This window comes from Platalea leucorodia (assembly GCF_965183815.1).
Source record: "Platalea leucorodia genome assembly, chromosome: 13".
Taxonomy (NCBI): Eukaryota; Metazoa; Chordata; class Aves; order Pelecaniformes; family Threskiornithidae; genus Platalea; species Platalea leucorodia.
This window is the reverse complement of record NC_138835.1, coordinates 16,419,239-16,436,040: the sequence shown is the minus strand read 5'-3', so window position 1 is coordinate 16,436,040 and position 16,802 is coordinate 16,419,239. Positions and strand designations below refer to the sequence as shown.

Genomic DNA, 16,802 nt, shown 5'->3' with positions numbered 1-16,802 from the left:
CCCGAGGACCCCTCCTGCGCCGCCGAGCCCCGCTCCGCACCGGCGCCTCGCCAACGGCGGCGAACTCTCCCCGCCGCTGGACCGGGGCCAGGGCTCTGCTGGGAAACTGGCCGAAATGTGCGCTTTCCTCCCAAATATTCCTTCCCCTCCCCGGCCGCTGGACCCCCGCTGGGCCACCATCCTCCTCCCGCGCGTCCCCTCGCCGCGGCCGGCTGCGAAGCGAAGACACCGGCGAAGATAAAGACTGGGCGGTTAAATGGTGCTGCCCCCGGGTCCGATCTGAGCCACGGGCAGGGGAAGGGAGCGCAGCAGGGATTAAAAAGCAAGTTTTTAATTTTTTAAAATGTTTTCCTGTTTTTTTTTTTTTTTTTTAAAAAAAAAAAAAAAAGCCAAACAACAAAAAGGGATCTATTTCAGGAGCGGGGGTGATTCATAGCTTGGTGTCTCAGGCGGAGGGCAGATGCAGAGGCCCCCCGGGAGCCCCTCCGCGGGGCTGGCCGCCTGCCCGGGACGCCGCCCTCTCCCTGCCACCGATTCTCCCACAAAGGAGAAGGACGGGCACCGAGGGCAGCAGCAGGCAGCAGCAGGCAGCGTGCCCACGCGCGCCCCGCTGCTTCCCGCCCTGCTGCCTGCCACGGTCCGGCCCGGCACGGCCCGGCACAGCTACCGACCCCCCACAAAGGCCCCTCGGGCGGGGGCTGCCTCCCCAGGAGCCCCCGAAGCTTCTCCTCTGGCTTTGGTTTCTGCCCAAGGAGCCAGGCCAGCGGCTCCGCTTGCTTTCCTCCGTGCCCCCAAGAAGCCGGAACGCGTGAGCCCCCCGTACCGACGCTGCTGCGGCGGGCAGGCGGCGGCAGCGGGGCCCCAGGCGCCGTCGCGGCAAGGCAGGGAGCCGAAGCGTCCGAGTCCGCTCTTTTTGCACCGAACCTGGGTTAACCGGGGCGGGAGCATCGTCCCGAGCGAAGGCCGGCGGGGGCTGAGCCGCTCCTTGCCTTTCAGTTGAACCAGAACCCAAACCAGCCCCGTCTCCACGAGAAGACGAAGCCCCGTGCGCCGGGGCGGCTGCTCCGGCCCCGTGGGCTGCAGGCGCTGCGCCCTCGGGGCTGGCAGCAGACGAGGGGACCGGGAACGCGTGGGAGACGGGTGAGGGGGCTGGAGGAGGAGAGGGCAGCGGTCGGACCACCGACCATCTCCGCGTACCCGGGTCCGGCCGTGGCACCCGCCAGCGTTGCCCCGGGGCCAGGATCTGGCTCTGCAGCGGTGCTCGGGGCTCCGTGCGGTGCTGTCCGCCGGGTGGGAGTGGGTTTTGCCGCAGTGCGTGGGATGTCCTGGTCTGTGGGATGTCCTGGTACGTGGACCGAGGAAATCGAGCAAAAACCAGTCATGTCTCCGCAGCCCCTTCGAGCAGGGCCGGCACGCAAGGTCCCGCATCCCGGGGAGGCGGCGGGCAGAGCGGCGCACGCCGGGACCGATGGCACCGGTGGGATGGCACTGGGGAGCAGGTGGGACTGGGGGAGATGGCACTGGGGACGATGGCCCCAGGGCGGCCCCCCGCCAGCGCCTCCTCCTCCTTCCTTCCTTCGTTTCCCAGCACCTCGCCGTGGCCCCCCTTGGCCTCTCCTCCCGCCCTCCAGCGCGGCTGCATTTTTCTGGGTTTGAGCTCATTCTTTCCACTCCCCTCTCTGCTGGCTGCCAACTTTCCATCCCGTGGCCTCCCCGCGCAGGGAAACGCCGGCTGCAGCTGCGGGAGGGACCGGCAGCAGCGAGGAGCCCCCGGCCCTGGCATGCAGCCCCCGGCCCCGGCGTGGCTGACGCTGTGTGAACCACAGCATCGCGTCCAGCAGCGCCAGGAACCGGGGTGCGCGGAGCCCCAGGGCAGGGCCCCGGCAGAGCAGCCGGAGCCAGAGCAGCAGCAAGGGGAGAGCAACAACGCCACGGACGCCAACGGTTCAGGGAGGCATGGAGCAACAAGGAGAAAAGTCCGAGCAGGCTTCCCTGGTCCTGGGGACAGAGCCTGCAGGGAGAAGCCTTCGCTGGGGTTTGCACCTGTGGAGAGACCATTTTCCCATGGGGACAGGGCGCTGCCCCATCCCAGCGTCCCTTTTGCACCGGTGACCCCCTCTCCGGCTGCACCGCGCCGGCCGCGGCCAGCGGCTCCCCATGCTCGAGCCGCACAGCGAGCGGAAACTCCCGACCTGACCCGGGGGGAGAGGGCACCGCTGATCCTCCCTGGCGCCGGGCCCGGGGCCGCCGAGCAGGCTGCCCCGCGGCCTCCCGGCTGCTCGCTGGCAGCACAGCCTAAAAACAACCGGCAGAGCCCACGCAGCTCCAGCATTGCCTCCCCGGGTGCCCGGGGTCACTCGCTGCTCGCTGCAGCCAAGCACGTCCCTTCCCGGCTGTGCCGCGCTGCGGCCGGTGCCACACTGCTCGGCTCCTGCCTCCCTGCCCCTTCCCGGGGCACCGGGAGCCTCCGAGCACCCGGCTCCCTGCCGGGCTGCGGCTCCCACGGTGCTCAGGGGCTTGAAACCTGCACCTCAGCAGAGCTCAGCCCTTCCCGGAGGCTTTTCCAGAGCCGGGCAGGAGCCAGGAGGTGCAGGGGGGCTGGAGGCTTCTGCCATCGCAGGGGACGATGCTGGACAAGGAATTGGGACTTCCACCAAGGGCGGCCAAAGGAGGCCGCGGATGGAGGCTCTCCCTGCCCCGAGGTGTTTCAGCTGGTGAGGCTGGAGCCCGCCGAGGCCTGGCTGGAGCAGGAGGCAGGTCCTCTGCGCTGGCCACGGGCGAGGAAGCAGGCTTGAATCCCGCCACATGGCTCTGGGATGCAGCTCTCCGTGGCAGGGACCCAGCAGAGACCAGCACCTCCCTGATGCGGTTTATTCTGCAGATCAAGGGGTTTCCCCATTGCACCAGTACAGAGACAGCAGAAAAACCTCAGTCTGAGAAACACTGGTGCCAGGGAGACGTGGCACAAAGCCCCGGCGCGGAGGGGCCGGGGGTGCCAGGCGATGCTGCCGGTGCTCCCCCAGCCCCTCTCCCCGGCCAGGCTCCAGGATGTCCCCAAGGCGGACACGGCTACGGTGCCCTCACCGGTCCCTGCTGCCCTGCGAAGGACGGGCACCACGGGCAGGACTGGCCCCGCTCCCGGCAGCCTCCGGAGCTGCTCCAGCCCTGCAGGCAGCCCTGTGCCGGGGCACGGCCGCCCCTCGCCTCTGGCTCCCCAGGAGCCTCCGTAAGCCAGGATCCCACCGCCCCGAGCACAGGGGCCTGTCCCACCCGCTGCTCCATGGGTGCAGCCTGGGGGACCCGGGCCCACTTGTCCGCTCTCCTGGAAGGGAAGCGGCCGGATCCAGAGCACCCCGAGCACCCCTCAGCACCGGTTAAAACGGCTCCACGTCCTCAGCATCGCTCCAGCTCTGTCTGGGCTCTCCTTGCACCCACAGAGCCGCTGGCCACGCTGCTGGCAGAGAGGAGAGTCCCCAGCCTGCGCGTGCAGAGGGTCGGGAAGGCGGCGGCTCTCAGAGCACGGACAGGTCGTGGCAGGACTTGGAGCGGACTTTGAGGGCCACTTTGCTGCTGTTCCTGGCCACCAGCCTGTCGAGGAAGCGCCGGGCTCTCTTGGTGAGGCTCTCCTTGCGCTTCTGGCCGGGCGCAGGGTGCGCGGGGGCCTCCTTGCCGCCGCGGCGCAGGCGGATCTGCCGCACCACCCCCTCGAAGAGCTCAGCCACGTTGTGCTGCAGAGCCGCCGACGTCTCGATGAACTTGCAGTCGAACACCACGGCGCAGGCACGGCCCTCTGCAAGGGAAGCAGCTGGGCAGGGAGCCGGGCGCGGGGCTCCCAGGGGGGTCCCCACCAGCCGGAGCCCCCCTCCACCGCTCACCTTCGACAGAGACCTCGCGGCACCGCACCAGGTCGGTTTTGTTCCCCACCAGGATGATGGGGATGTCCTCGGCCTGCCGCGCGCGGCGCAGCTCGATGCGCAGCTCCGAGGCGCTCTCAAAGCTGCCGCGGTCGGTGATGGAGTAGACGATGACGTAGGCGTTGCCCACCTGCAGGCACTGGTTGCGGCGCCAGCTCTCCTCACCCTGCCGTCGCACAGGGAACGAGATGTCACTGCTCTGCAGGGGCTGCTGGCAGCCCTGACCGCTGCCGGGGGACAGCGGAGCACCCCGGCACCGACGGGACCTGCCAGCGCGCCCCACCACCCCCCACATCACGGGGAGCGGACACGTGGCCCCATTAATAAAATGCAGCTTAAAAGCTCCTGATTTTGGGGGGTGTTTGAGAGTTTCCTCCTCTATCAGCAGCAAACTGGGGCTGTGGGCTCAGCTTGGCTCGGGGGCTGCGGCTGCACCGCCCGGAGCCGCCCTCAGCCATGCAACGCCGGCGTCGTGGGCGCAGCGCCCTGCCTGAGCCAGGCACCGGTCCCTGCTGGGCAGGGTGGGATTAAGCAACAGCAGAAATAAAGGGCGTTGTCGGGGGGTCACGGTGCTGGGGCATCTCCGGACAGCGCAGCCACAAAATGCGGCCCCAGCCCCGCGGGTGCCGTGCCCAGCCCGGGCACCGGCTCCAGCCCCGCTCCTGGGGACCGGCCGCTGGCGCCCGCGGGAATGCCGGGCCCCGGCACGGAGGGAGGCAAAGGGGGGTTTCGAGGGAGGTGGTGACAGCGGCGCTGGCATTTCTGCCCAGGAGATGCCTCCGTGCGCTGGGGGAAGGAATGCCGCTCGCCGGGCTCTGGAGGCCACCGCTCTGCCTGCTGAAGCGCGTGTCCTGGCTGGCAGCACCGTCTCACGTGGATTTGCCCAGTCGGCTCCTTCAGCCCCATTCCCAAACCGTTCCCACGCATTTCGAAGCGGGCCGGCACCACGCTCCTTCCACCACACAGCCCCTTCTCCCCCTGCCCGCCCGCCCCGCGTGCGAGGGGCGCCCCGTGCCCACGCCGCTGCTCCTGCGCTCGCGGTGCCTCGCCACGAGAGCCCCCACCGGCGAGAACACGGTGGGCAGCCCCCGGTGCCGGGAGAGGTGGGCAAAGAGCCGGTCAGAGATGTGACCGGCCCCAGCGTGTCCCCGCTCTGCGGCAAGGGCAGCAGCGAGCCCTGGGACCCCCAGGGGGACCTCTGGGGCGCTCAGAGGCCCCGAAGCAGCGGCCGTGCCCGTACAACGTCCCCCGCAGCGCCCAGCCCCGCTGTACCCGCTGCTCCGGCTCCCAGGTGTCCATCACCAGCAGCGTGGTCTCCTCGCCATCCACGGACAGCGTGCGCTCGTACGCGGCCTCTGCGAGACACCGGGAGAGCCCGGTTAGCGCGGCACTGCCCGGGCAGCCGAGACTCGGCCTCGCACACGGGTTTTTCCCACCACGGGGCCGTGCACGACGCCCGGACGCGCGCTGCCTCCCCGCCGCCTCCTCCGGGCCCGCGGCGGGTGACCCTGCTGCAGAGGGGCCCCAAGCAGCCCCCGCCAGGCACCCACCTCCGTGCTGCTCCAGCAGGTCCCGCTCCTGGACGCCGGCGAAGAGGTTGACCAAGCTGGTCTTGCCCACGCCGGGGTCCCCCAGCAGCACCACGCGGTACAGGGGCTCCCAGCAGCCGGAGGAGCCCGAGGACTCGGAGGACCAGCTGCCCCGGGGTGCCGCGGCCCGGCCACCTGGCTCGGACGCGGAGTGGCCAAGCTGGGGGTGGCAGGGCTCGCCCCTCGCCGTGGCACCCGGTACCCCCGGCCGCGGGAGAGGGGTGCTGGCCCTCCTCCGCAGCGGGCTCCGGCTGCCGTGCTGCGTGTTCAGGGTCATCTGCGGCACCGAGGGCAGCGGGGCTGGGGGGGCCGCCCCGAGGGGCCCCGCTGCCGGTGCCGGTGCCGGCGGTAGCTCGGACACAACTTTCCCCGGGACAGGCTCGCCGCTGCCCGGCCCGGGCTTTAAACCCCGGGAGGTGGAGCCCCGGGCCGCGCCCGGTCCCTCCCCCGCCAGACACACCCCGGCCCCGGCCCCGGCCCCGGCCCCGGCCCCGGCCCCGGCCGCCCCTCTCCGGTCCCCGAGGTCCCCGCGGGGCTCCCGGTGCCGGGACACGGCGGCTTCCCCGGGGCGCGTCCCGCTGCGGGATGCGCTGCCGCGGGCGGGGGCTCGGCCAGGCTCCCCCCTGCGTGGGGCAGGGTCCCCCCGCTCCCCCCCTGCGTGGGGCAGGGCCCCTCCGCTCCCCCGAGCCCCGCGGCCCCGCTCCCCGCCGCCCCGGCCCCGCTCCATCTCGCGGCGATGCGGGGCAGCGCACGGCTCCGCCGCTTCGCCAAGTAAGGAGCGAGCCGAGCCCGGGCCGGTCCTGCCCGGTGCCCGGTGCCCGGTGCCCGGTGGGGCTGCGCTTTGCCGGGACCTCGGAGCCCGGCAGATGCCACAGCCCCGTCGCCAAGGGCCGGTGATGGGAAGCGCGGCCGGCGGCTCGCTTGGCACCGGTGAGAACAGGAGCTGGTTTTATTTGAAGCTGTTGGCTGGCCCGGACCCACGGGTGCTGCGGCACCACTGGTGCTGGCACCAGCACCAAACTGCCCGAGCACCGGCCCTGCGCCGGCACCGGTCTGGGCACCAGTCCAGCCCACGCTGGGACGTGCTGGCAGAGCCTCATGGAGAGCAGCCGGTGAGCGTGGCACAGCCCACGAATGATGGCAACGCCTTTACCGCGCCATACAACTGCATCTGCGAGTCCGCCGACGGCAAAGGAGGGGATTTGCAGCTCGGTGCCTCGGCCGAGCCGTGCGCTGGGCGAGGGGCCTGCGAGCGGAGCCCGGCCGAGCGTCAGGTGAGCGGCGTCTCCGCGGCGGGGATGCTGAGGACCACCTCGGAATCCGGCGTGCACCTGAGACGGGGAGAGAGGAGAGTCAGGAGGGGCAGAGCAAGGACTAAGCCGCCCTGCTTCGGCTGGTTGGGTGCGAGGAGGAGGAGGAGAAGCTCCTGCGGCCGGGGCGGGAGGTGGGTGACTGCTCGGACGCTGTGTGTAGCCCACCCAGAGCTCGGAGGCGTCCCGTCCCCTGCGCGGCAGCCCGGCCGTGGGTGGGCACGGGGCGGGTGGAGGGAGGCCTGCCTTGTGTCCGCTGTGCCACCCCCTGTCCCCAGGGCCTGGGACGGGTTTTCAGCAGGGAGGGACCAGACACTTGTTCTGGGACGCAGGACACAGCAAGCTGGGGAAGCAGGGGGAAAAACCCTTTAAAACCAGGTGAGGGTTGCTGCGCACAGCCCCTGTTCGGCATGAAGCCGAGCCCAGCCTGCCCTTCAGCTCACCCCAGCACCATTTTGCTTTTCGGCTCACCCTTCAGGGTCTGCCCCGGCCGCTAACCCCTCTGCCTACAAAAGAAACCAGCTCCAAGCCTGAGCCGGGCTCCGCGGCCCTGTCTCAGACCGCGCTTGCGGCTGAGCCCGCCGCAAGGCAGGCTCGGTGCTCGCTGGCCTTCCCCGAGCGGCAGAGCCAGATGTGAGCCCCGGGGCTCCGGGGGGGAGAAGGAATGAAATTAGCCGCCCCTCACTGTCAATCCCGAAAGACAAACAGAAGCAGAGAAAGCCCGTCGGAGCAGCCGGGTACATCTGCTTTCTCGCAGAGGGAGGACAAGCGCAGCGAGCTGGGCTTGCTCCGAGCTGCGCTCATCCATCTCCGTCTCAGCCCAGGACAAACTGTGCGTCCAGATGCCTGCAGCGTGGGGCTTGAAGCTGCTGGCGAAATCCACCCAGGGCCCCTTGAAGCAAAAGGATTTCTAATAAGGAGAAACCAAAACGCAGATGGGAACGGATACGCAGAGGGTTACAGCTCCTCTGGGCTCCACGCGCTGCCAGCGGCACGCAGGGACACAAGGAGGGCCGGCAAGAGTCCTGGGCGCCTACACACCCTTACGCGTCCAGGCTGAGCACAGCTCGTGTCCGATTTTCCTCTTTCAAGAAGCAAATCCAGTGTCTGGAACCAAAGGGTTAATTAGCAGAAACGAAGGGCTGGTGAAGTCGTGCGAAAAGTTGCAGGGAGGTCAGTGGGAAAGGGCTGAGGGATGGCGGAGAGGGCTCTGGCACGGGCTCCCGCCTGTCAGGGCGGGTAAGCACCAAATGCCTGACTTGTGATGTTACAGAAACTTTCCACTTAGGCTTTCCTGCTATTTTTAACTCTTCTCCCAGCCACCCTCAGTAACCCCAGCCCCCCCAGCTGTCGAGGCTAATTAATTCCCTTTTGTTATCATTTTTTTATCGGAAAAAAAAAAATTAAGTTGCGCTAATCCGTCACGCAGCCGCTCATCTCCCCCCGCAGTCTCCCAACGCATTCCAGGCTTTCCTCCTGCTTCGGCTCGTGCCTCCGCAGCGCTGCAGCCCTACCTGGCTTCCAGCTGAAAGCCAGGCCCTGGAGCGGGAGATCCAGCCCCTCTCGTCGCCCGCACCACCACCGGTTTGCTGGGCGAGCGTCTGCTCATCCCGAGGGAGGATATTTCCATGCAAAATAACCCCCGTGCGAGGCGTGGAGGGGCTGGCCTGCACCTGCGGGACCCGCTGGAAAGGAACGGCTCCGCTAACAGACGTCTGTGGGCCAAGAACAATTTGTATAGGCAGCTGCTGTAAATACACGCTCATGTGCACGCGGTTCTGCACACAACTACGGGCTTCGGACTACGGCATACTCGAGATTTAAACACATTGGACCCATTTGTTTTCTCAGGTTTGTAGCCCTGGTCAGCAGACAGCACAGAAAGCCAAGGCACCTTGGCAGCTCTAAATCAGTGATGATTTTTGTGATTTGTCCTGTCCTGGGCAGGACCCCGCTGCCACGGGACAAGGGTCAGCGTTACGCCTTCGGCCTGCCGTGGGGAGGGTGGAAAACAGCGTGCCGCAGCTGGCTGCTGGCATGCTTCAGCCCACAGACTCGGCCAGTCTGGGTCTGTCCCTGGAGAGGAGAGCCCAGTATTCCCGTGCTGGAGCTGGCGGGGCCTTCTCCCCATCAGCGCTAAGCGAGGATTCGCCTTACGCTTTGTCATTCTTATATCCAGCATCAGCACAGCACCCACGGGTAAGCAGGAGTGGGGATTACCCACAACCTCCCCTCGGGAAGTAATTAGCTACCAGTGAACTGGGGCCTGGAAAGAGCACTGAGAAAGATAGCAAAAGTTTTGCCTTTTTGCTGCCAGCCGATGTCACCAACGCATTTTCTTACATAGGAGGGAAACGGCTGCCCGTCTTTGCTCTCGCAGGGCGCCGGTGCCACTGCACACAGCCAGCAAGGCGGCTCCCGACGGGCAAGACCTGCCCTGAGAGGGACGCTCCTCGCCAGCCTGCCCCCTGCCCTCAGTTTTGTTTCCCAACTACAAAGTGAAAACAACAATAAAGTAAGAGTCAGCGTGGGCACAAAGGCCTAGAAAAGCTCTGCTGGCCCCGGCTGGCCCCAGCTGTGGCCACTGATAATCTCCACTTGGAAGCCCAGAAGAGAGATGTGACGTGACCAAGGCTGCAGCACACCAGTACGAGCCGCGGCTGGTTCCTCGCCGCTCTCGGGCAAGGCCGCGAGACCCTGCCGCCGTCTTCCCAAGCAGAGCCCAGCGTCACTGTGGGTTTACACCCCGGCTGGGTGTAAGTTTAACAGTGATGTCTGTGGAAACGATGGGGTAAGGTTATTAGCCCTCGGTGCCAAAGACTCTGCCAGCCAAGGCCACAGAGAAAGGGCTGCGCACGCCCACTGACCAGCCTTACTTCGGTCTGCGGAGAAGAACGTCAGCAAAGATCAGCTCTCTTGGGTCTCCTGCCCGCTGGCGGAGTGTCTGGATGCTTCTCTTCAGCTCACCAATCTCCTCTTCCAGGTCCTTAATAATCTGAAGGAACGACATTTCTGAGAGTTCCTTACTTTGCAAGAGAAGCGAGAATTAAAGTTTTAGAGATTTTGCAAACAGCAGAGCTAGAAAACTTCCCTCGTGCAAGCAAGCCCCTAGCAGGCTTCCTGAAACACCTGCTGGGCTGCTCCCCCTCAGGGTGCCCTAGCAGCCCACCGACTCCAGTGGAAACGGAAGGCAACGGACCCCACTGAGGCGGACAAAATCCTCCCAAAGGGCAAGGGCCGAGGGTGGCTGCACAGCGCGGGTTCTCCCCCAGCTCGCTCACCTCCCTTTGCCTCAGTATTTCACGTCGCAGGATGTGGTTGTTTATCACCATCTGCTTCAGGCCATCCTGGTGCAGCAATGTCTCCTGCGTGGGTGAAGAGAAGAAAACCAGCTGAAGAAACTCCACGGTGACCTGCAGCATGAAACCCTGCCACTGCCGGGTGCCAATGCCGGCCGTCTCCGGATGCGTCGCTCTTCAAGAAAATGATTTCTGCTCTAACAAGGTTCGGGTTCCAGCTCTAGAAAGAGACTGTCGTTGAGCTCACATTGTGCTGATCACGGAACAGGACTGAGGAACTCAAGAGATCCAGTTCAGTTTCCCAGCGAAAGCTTATTAATCTTGCTTGGGTAACCGATTTCGCCTGTGCTTATAAGTTCCCCTGTAAAAGGGCACAGCAGTTCTGCATCAGAGCAGGCTGTAAATGGAGTCAATAATTAATATTTTCTTAGTGCTCTCAAGCTGCTAACCCAGGAAAAGCGCTAAGCGCATCAGGCGAGCAGGAACTGTGCAACAGGAGTTCCTCCTATTTTGGGAAGAACGACAGCAGTCCCTGCTCTGTACTGCTGCATATAGTTTAATTTCCTCATAAATTTATTACAAACATATGTGCGCTGCCACAGCGGTGTCACGGCCAATTAGCGAAGCAGCTACCTAAATAATGTAATAAAACAGGGACCATAAAAGCAGGGTGAACGTTGGGTCACAGAGCGCTCACCTCCATGCGGCAAACACTCAGGAGTCTGAGACTATTTCAACACATCAGACCACCGCAGCGACTCAGAAGCGCTTCTCACGTACCCTCCCAGCCTGACAAACAGCTCCAGCACGGACAAACAGCTCCAGCACGGCATCAGGAGGGGAGCAGCGATGCTCTGTTACTCTTTGGGTGCTGGCTGCACCACGCTGTTGCTAACGGGCAATGTGTGGGAGTCCCTGCCTTGTCTCCCAGCTCCCAGAAACCGATCCCCCTTGCTGGGACGTCACACGAATGCCACAAACCTCCACGACTTTCTGCAGCAGCGCCTCCTGTTCCGCCCGTGCCTTCTTTTCCAATTCCTCCAAGACAGCCTTCCCCATTTTTTCTGTCTTGTCTATCTCCTCCTGAGAACGGCAGGAAGCAGAAACAAGAGGAGCGTTAGGCAGGAGAACCATTGCGTTCCTTCCTCCCCTGCCCTCTCCTTCCTCCCTGGCACCGCTGCAGGGAAGGAGAGGTCTCAGCACCTGCTGTTGCTTCTTCAGGTTCTGGATGCTGCGCTGCAGAAGGACTATCTGGACAGCTTGTTCCGGATACTGCCCGTCGATGTAGGGCCGCAGGACGCTGAGCTCGTCCTGGAGAACCTGGACCTTTGATGTGACTTCATCCAGCTGCTGCTGTAGCTCTGATTGAAAGTTAAAACAGAAAATCTCAACCCAGGGGTTCCAGAGCTTCGCTTCTTGACTGAGCTAAGGAGTCTGTCCTGCGTTTGCCTGAGCCCTTCTCTCTGCAGAGGTGACGCCCGCCGCGGGGAGGGGGAACAGCCCCCCGTGTCAGGCCACCTTGACCAGCTCCTGCCCCGCGGGGACGGTGCAGACGGCTGCTGAGGAGGCGGGCGATCCTTCCCACCCCCCTGAGCAGGGGCTGCCGGGTGTCGCAGGGCGCTCCCCCTCCCGACAGGCTGACGGGAAGATCACCCCCATAGAGCAAACGCGATTCGTTTTCAGAAATGGAATTGTTTGACATTTATAAGATCAACACAGTGCCTTTAACCTAAGAAAATGGAAAACAAAGGTAGCACGGTTGTAGAGATTGCATTTCATAGTAATGTGGGCAACTCACTTCCCAGATTCTTTTCCATTGTTTTCTCCATCTCCTGGAGCTCTGCCCTTGCTGTATCCAGCCGGTTCTGACTGAAGGTCTGCACCATTGCCTTCACCCTCTGCACGGGGAGAAATCCAGTCACTGCTCATTCCACAGAGCTCCGAAACACCCCCTGCACCACCCCTGACCTTCCCCTCGCGTGCTGTTGCTTGCGTTAGCAGCACAGAGGAATCCGTCGCTGTGGCTGGTGCACGGGAGCTGCTCTGGGGAGCAGAGCCGTGCTTCGGGGGCCGGCTGGAGCCAAGGACGTTATGGAGGGACGGATTTGGGCTGTTACAGGGGTGCCTGCTGTCGCTTGGGACAGTTACAGTCAGGGTGCTCTCGCGGCTTTAAAACAGGCACAAAACAAGAGCATCTCACGGGATCTTTGGGCGTCAGAGTGCTCCCCCCAGGGCTGGGGATGCTCCGGTCACGCTCGGTGCGGTGGAAGGGGCCGGGCAGCGCCTGACCCCTCCCCAGTGCTAACGAGTAATGGAAGTTCTGCATTCTGCCGAGCTGGGTCTGTGGGGCAACCCTAAAGCCTCACCTGAAATACTTCATACTGCTGCAGCAGGACCCTTGCTCGCTTGGCAGTGCTGTCATCAGTGTGCTGGATGTCCTTAATCAGCCAGCAGTTGGTCTCTGCCAGGCGGGTGCCGCGCTGCTTCAGCTCCTCGATGGCATTTTTCTTCAGGTTGATCAGATTCTATGGGAATTTGTGGATTAAAGTGTTGTGGATTCCACCAGTCCCACCCGCCCCAAGTTTTCTCAGCATCGTCTGCCGTCGCTGGGACACTCCTGTCCCGTGGTAACAGCAGCCTCGCTGCGGAGGCACGCTGCCTCCCCCCACGCAGCACAGCCCTGCTCCCGCGCTCCTCACTGCCAGCTGCAGGGTCACCGTCTCCTTTATAACCACCTTTCACCTACTAAAAAGCTGCGGTCGTGTCCTCCACCTCCACCTTCTCTTTGCCAGACTGAGAAAATCTGATACCGATGGTCTTTTCTAACAGGTCACATTTCCTAAATCTCATCCCTCCTACTGCTACAGTCTGGACTCTCTCCTGGTTTCTCTTATTTTTTCTTGATAGACAATATCAAGGTTAGATTTCACCAGCATTAAGCAGAGCAGCATAATTACCTCCAGTGTATTAATAAACAAACACATGCCATTTTGCAAGAGTGAGGCAGACCGCTAGAATTTCCTCCATAAAGGCGGTAACTGGATGGATTCGCGACCTACGTCCCAGCACTGGGTGCTGGTGGCACGTACCGTGGTGATTTTGATCTCTTCCAAGGTTTTGGCTAACTCAGCCTTCTTGAGCGCTAATTTCCTCTGAGCAAAACTTGTGTATTTCTCTCGGGATGATGGTGTCTCCAAAGGCAAGGGTGGTTTTTTACTCAGCGTAAACGCAACTGGGGAGACAAGAAAGAGGCCTGTGCTTATTTCACAGTCCAGTTTCAACGCCTTACATCTCTCCTGTCACGTGTGGCTGAGGGAAATATAAAGAACCGAGACTGAATTCAAACCTTCTGCGGCCCCAGCAGAAGCGGCTCGCGGTTACAGCCCAGGAGCCGAGCCTGCGCGGCGCTCCCTGCTCCTTTCTAGTTCTCCCCCCTTATTCTCAGCATTTCCCCTTGGGTAATTTTCTCTTTGTGGCTGTTGCTGAATGTTTCCCAGCAGAAAGCACTGGGTCAACGCAAAAGCGGCACCAGCGGGCGGGGACAGCAGGGCGGTGTGTAAGGGAACCTCTCCCAACCTGGCTTCGTCTTCTCCCCTTTCTTCTTCTTCTCCTCACCGGCGAGCGGCGGCAAGGTCAACCTGCGGGCTGGAGAGTTCCTCTCTTCTGCTTCTGCCTCCTGCCATCTGCTGTAATCCTAAACTCAGCACGACAGCAGCACAGAAAAGATGGGGAGTCGGAGGAGGTTTGTGAGCAGAGACCTCGCTGACGTGACCCACAGTCCCGCTCCCCTCCGCAGCTCCCCTGGGGCTTCCAGGTGCCCCTTCGAGCCCTTTACCGGCAGCAAATCTCGGGCCTCTGTTTGAGAGACGCCGCCTTTATAACCACAGCGCAGTAAATGCCACAAACCCCGCGGGAACAAGAGACTTAACTATTCTCTTGAACTCCTCCACGATCCCGGGAACCGGGCCCTGCGCATCCATCTCTGCCCCGGCTCTGGAAGGAAACAGCGTAACGGCGTTGAGGGGGCTGAGCCCCCCGGCTCTGCCCGTCCCCGCGGGCCAGCCTCAGGGTCCGAAGTCAGAGCAGAGGGGCAGCGACACCCCCGGGGCTCTGGTACCCTGGGGGAACCCCACCTTCACCCACCTCCCCCGCCCCACGGGGAGCCCCCTGCCCATCCCCTGTGGGGACCCCCCTCACCCCCTGCCCCACGCGGAGCCCCCTGCCCATCCCCTGTGGGGACCCCTCCCCAGCCCCCGCCCCACGGGGAGCCCCCTTCATCATGGCCCCTGCCATCCTCCTGCCCCCCGTACCCCATGACCCCCCCCCGCGATCCCCCCGTACCCCATGCCCCGCCAGGGATCCCCCCATACTCCACAGTCTCCCGGGGATCCCCCCGTTCCCCACGGCCCCCCAGGGATCTCCCCGTACCCCACGGCCTCCCGGGGATCCCCCGTTCCCCACAGTCTCCCGGGGATCCCCCCGTTCCCCACGGCCCCCCAGGATCTCCCCGTACCCCACGGCCCCCCGGGATCCCCCGTCCCCCGTCCCCCGTCCCGTCTCCATGGCGACCGCAGGCGGGCACGGCGCCGGGCGGGGCCCGCGCTCCCGGGAAGGGGTGGGAGGGGCGCCCCCTGCCGGCCCCGCCCCGGCCCCGCACGGCGGGAGCCACCGGCCCGGGAGCCGCCGCGGGGTGGGTCCGGGCGCAGGGCCGCACCGCACAGCCCCGCGGGACGGGGACTCGGCTGCTGGCGGGGCCGCCGGGGCTGGGAGGGGACCGGCCGCCCCGGAGAGCCCGGAGGATGGCGGCCGCCTCACGGGCTAACGCGCCCTGAACCGGTCCCGCCCGCCGCGGCGGACACGAAGCCTTGTGGGTCGGGGGGAACGGCCGAGCCGGCGCACGGTGCCAGGCTCATACGGGAGCCGCGTGGCGGGCGCCCGGTGCCGGGCACGGTCCTCGGCCACACCGGGAGGGAATCACCGCGGGCTGCCAGGCTCTGGGCGAGAGAGGCCCCGCGGGACGGGGCAGCCTCAGCGGCGTTCCCCGGGCCGCGGGGCTCGGGGGGGCGTGGGGACGGGCCCGGTGCGGGCCGCGGGGCCCGGTGCGGGCCGCGGGCGGCGGCGCGGCCCCGGGCCCCGCTCGGGCCCCTGTTACCACGGCAACTGCCGGTGGCGGCGCAGCCAATGGGGTGACGCCCTGCGGCCGGCCGGCGCGCGCCGCGGCGGCAGCCAATGGGGCGCGGTCTCCCGGCGGGCAGGCCCGCGGTCTCCGGGGCAACAGGGGCCGCCGCCGCCGCGCCATTGGTGCCGCCCGCGGCGGGGGGGCGGGGCTTGTCCGGGAGGGGCGGGGCCTGGCGGGGCCGGGCCGCGCCGCGGGGGGGACAAGGCCCCACTCGTGGCCGCGCCGTGGGCAGCGCCCTCCCCGCCCGGCGGCCGCCGTCCCCACTCCCCGCACCGCCCCGAGCCCCGGGGAGACGCCGCTGGGGCGGGGGGGGGGGCGGAACACAGGCGTCCACGAAGGCACCGGCCTTCCCACGCCGCGTGGGACGGCCCCGGGGGCTGCCCCGGGTCGGGGCTCTGCCGGGGGGGGACCGGGGGAAGTGGGTGCCCCGGTGGACCGGCAGGCGCGGGGTCCGTGAGCGGCATCCCGGCCGGGCAGAGCCGTACCGGGGCCGGGGTGCAGCTCCCCGGGGGGCTGTGAGGGGTGGGGGGGCTCCGGGGGGGGCCCACGCGTGGGTGTAGGGGACACCGGGGTGCCCAGACCGGGAGAGCAGCGGGTACCGGCATCCCTGGGCCGGTGCGGAGCATCCCGGGGCATCCCCGGGTGGGTACCGGGCGGCACGGGGAGGGAACCGGGGGTCACGGCGAGGCACCGGGGGGCCCAGGCCGGGGTACCGGGACCCTCGTGTGAAGGTACCGGGGGTCACGGGGGGGCTGTGCTGCTCAGGTGGGGGGCACCGGGAGCTCCCGGGGTGCCGTGCCGGCGGTACCGGCGGTACCGGGGCGTGCCGCCCTGCCATTCTCTCCAGCAACCCCTCTCCGGAGGGCGCCCATTGGCGGAGCCGGTTGTTCCCCCCCGCCCCGCGGCCAATGGGCCGGGGGGGGCGGTGCCTCCCATTGACAGAACCGGCGCGTCGGTGTTTACCGGGGGCGGGGCGGCGGCGGCTATAAGAGCGGCACCGGGGGGCGTGCGGCTCCCGGGCTGCCCGCACCGCCCCCGCGCCCCCCCACCCCCCCCCCGACCTGGACCCACCGCAGCGTCCCCGCACCGCGCCCGACCGGAGCATCCACCGACTCAACCGGGGGAGCGACCCCGGGCCGGTACAGAGCATTCCCGGACCGGCGCGGAGCGTCCCCAGGCCGGTTCAGAGCATCCCCGGGTCGGTACAGAGCATCCCGGAGCATCCCCGGGCCGGTGCGGAGCATCCCCGGGTCAGTACAGAGCATCCCGGAGCATCCCCGAGCCGGTGCTCAGCATCCCCGGGCCGGTGCGGAGCATCCCCGAACCGGTGTGGAGCATCCCGGAGCATCCCCGGGCCGGTGCAGAGCATCCCTGAACCGGTACAGAGCCTCCCGGAGCATCCCTGAACCGGTGCGGAGCATCCCGGAGCATCCCCGGGCCGGACCGCTGCAGAGCATCCCGGAGCCGGAGACCGCCGGGCCGGCCCGGGGCCCCTCCGGAGCATCCCAGCA

The 16,802-nt window shown here is 66.1% G+C and overlaps 2 protein-coding genes across 2 annotated transcripts; both read right to left on the bottom strand.

Annotated features, from left to right (window-relative positions):
- Positions 1 to 2,836: 2,836 nt before the first annotated feature.
- On the bottom strand, positions 2,837 to 5,861 carry REM1 (RRAD and GEM like GTPase 1). The gene is made up of 4 exons (XM_082326325.1): positions 5,465 to 5,861; positions 5,187 to 5,269; positions 3,876 to 4,080; positions 2,837 to 3,790 (listed from the first exon to the last, which is right to left on the bottom strand). Exons 1-4 carry the CDS (start codon positions 5,778 to 5,780, stop codon positions 3,513 to 3,515), a joined length of 882 nt encoding a protein of 293 aa, XP_082182451.1. The 5' UTR covers positions 5,781 to 5,861; the 3' UTR covers positions 2,837 to 3,512.
- A 912-nt stretch (positions 5,862 to 6,773) lies between these two features.
- LOC309596940 (uncharacterized protein C20orf96) lies at positions 6,774 to 14,675 on the bottom strand (the record flags this gene model as incomplete). Its single annotated transcript, XM_082325705.1, has 10 exons — positions 6,774 to 6,834; positions 9,690 to 9,808; positions 10,095 to 10,178; positions 11,094 to 11,195; positions 11,316 to 11,473; positions 11,911 to 12,010; positions 12,479 to 12,637; positions 13,202 to 13,344; positions 13,689 to 13,806; positions 14,541 to 14,675. 10 exons carry the CDS (start codon positions 14,673 to 14,675, stop codon positions 6,774 to 6,776), a joined length of 1,179 nt encoding a protein of 392 aa, XP_082181831.1.
- Between the last annotated feature and the right edge of the window lie 2,127 nt (positions 14,676 to 16,802).

What these genes read in the sequence shown, in the direction of transcription:
- REM1 (XM_082326325.1), bottom strand. Translation starts at nt 5,780, where the DNA reads ATGACCCTGAACACGCAGCACGGCAGCCGGAGCCCGCTGCGGAGGAGG. An exon ending in CCTGGGAGCCGGAGCAGCGG is followed by an intron (nt 4,081 to 5,186) that starts GTACAGCGGGGC and finishes GTGCGACGGCAG; the next exon opens with GGTGAGGAGAGCTGGCGCCG. An exon ending in CCGCGAGGTCTCTGTCGAAG is followed by an intron (nt 3,791 to 3,875) that starts GTGAGCGGTGGA and finishes CTTCCCTTGCAG; the next exon opens with AGGGCCGTGCCTGCGCCGTG.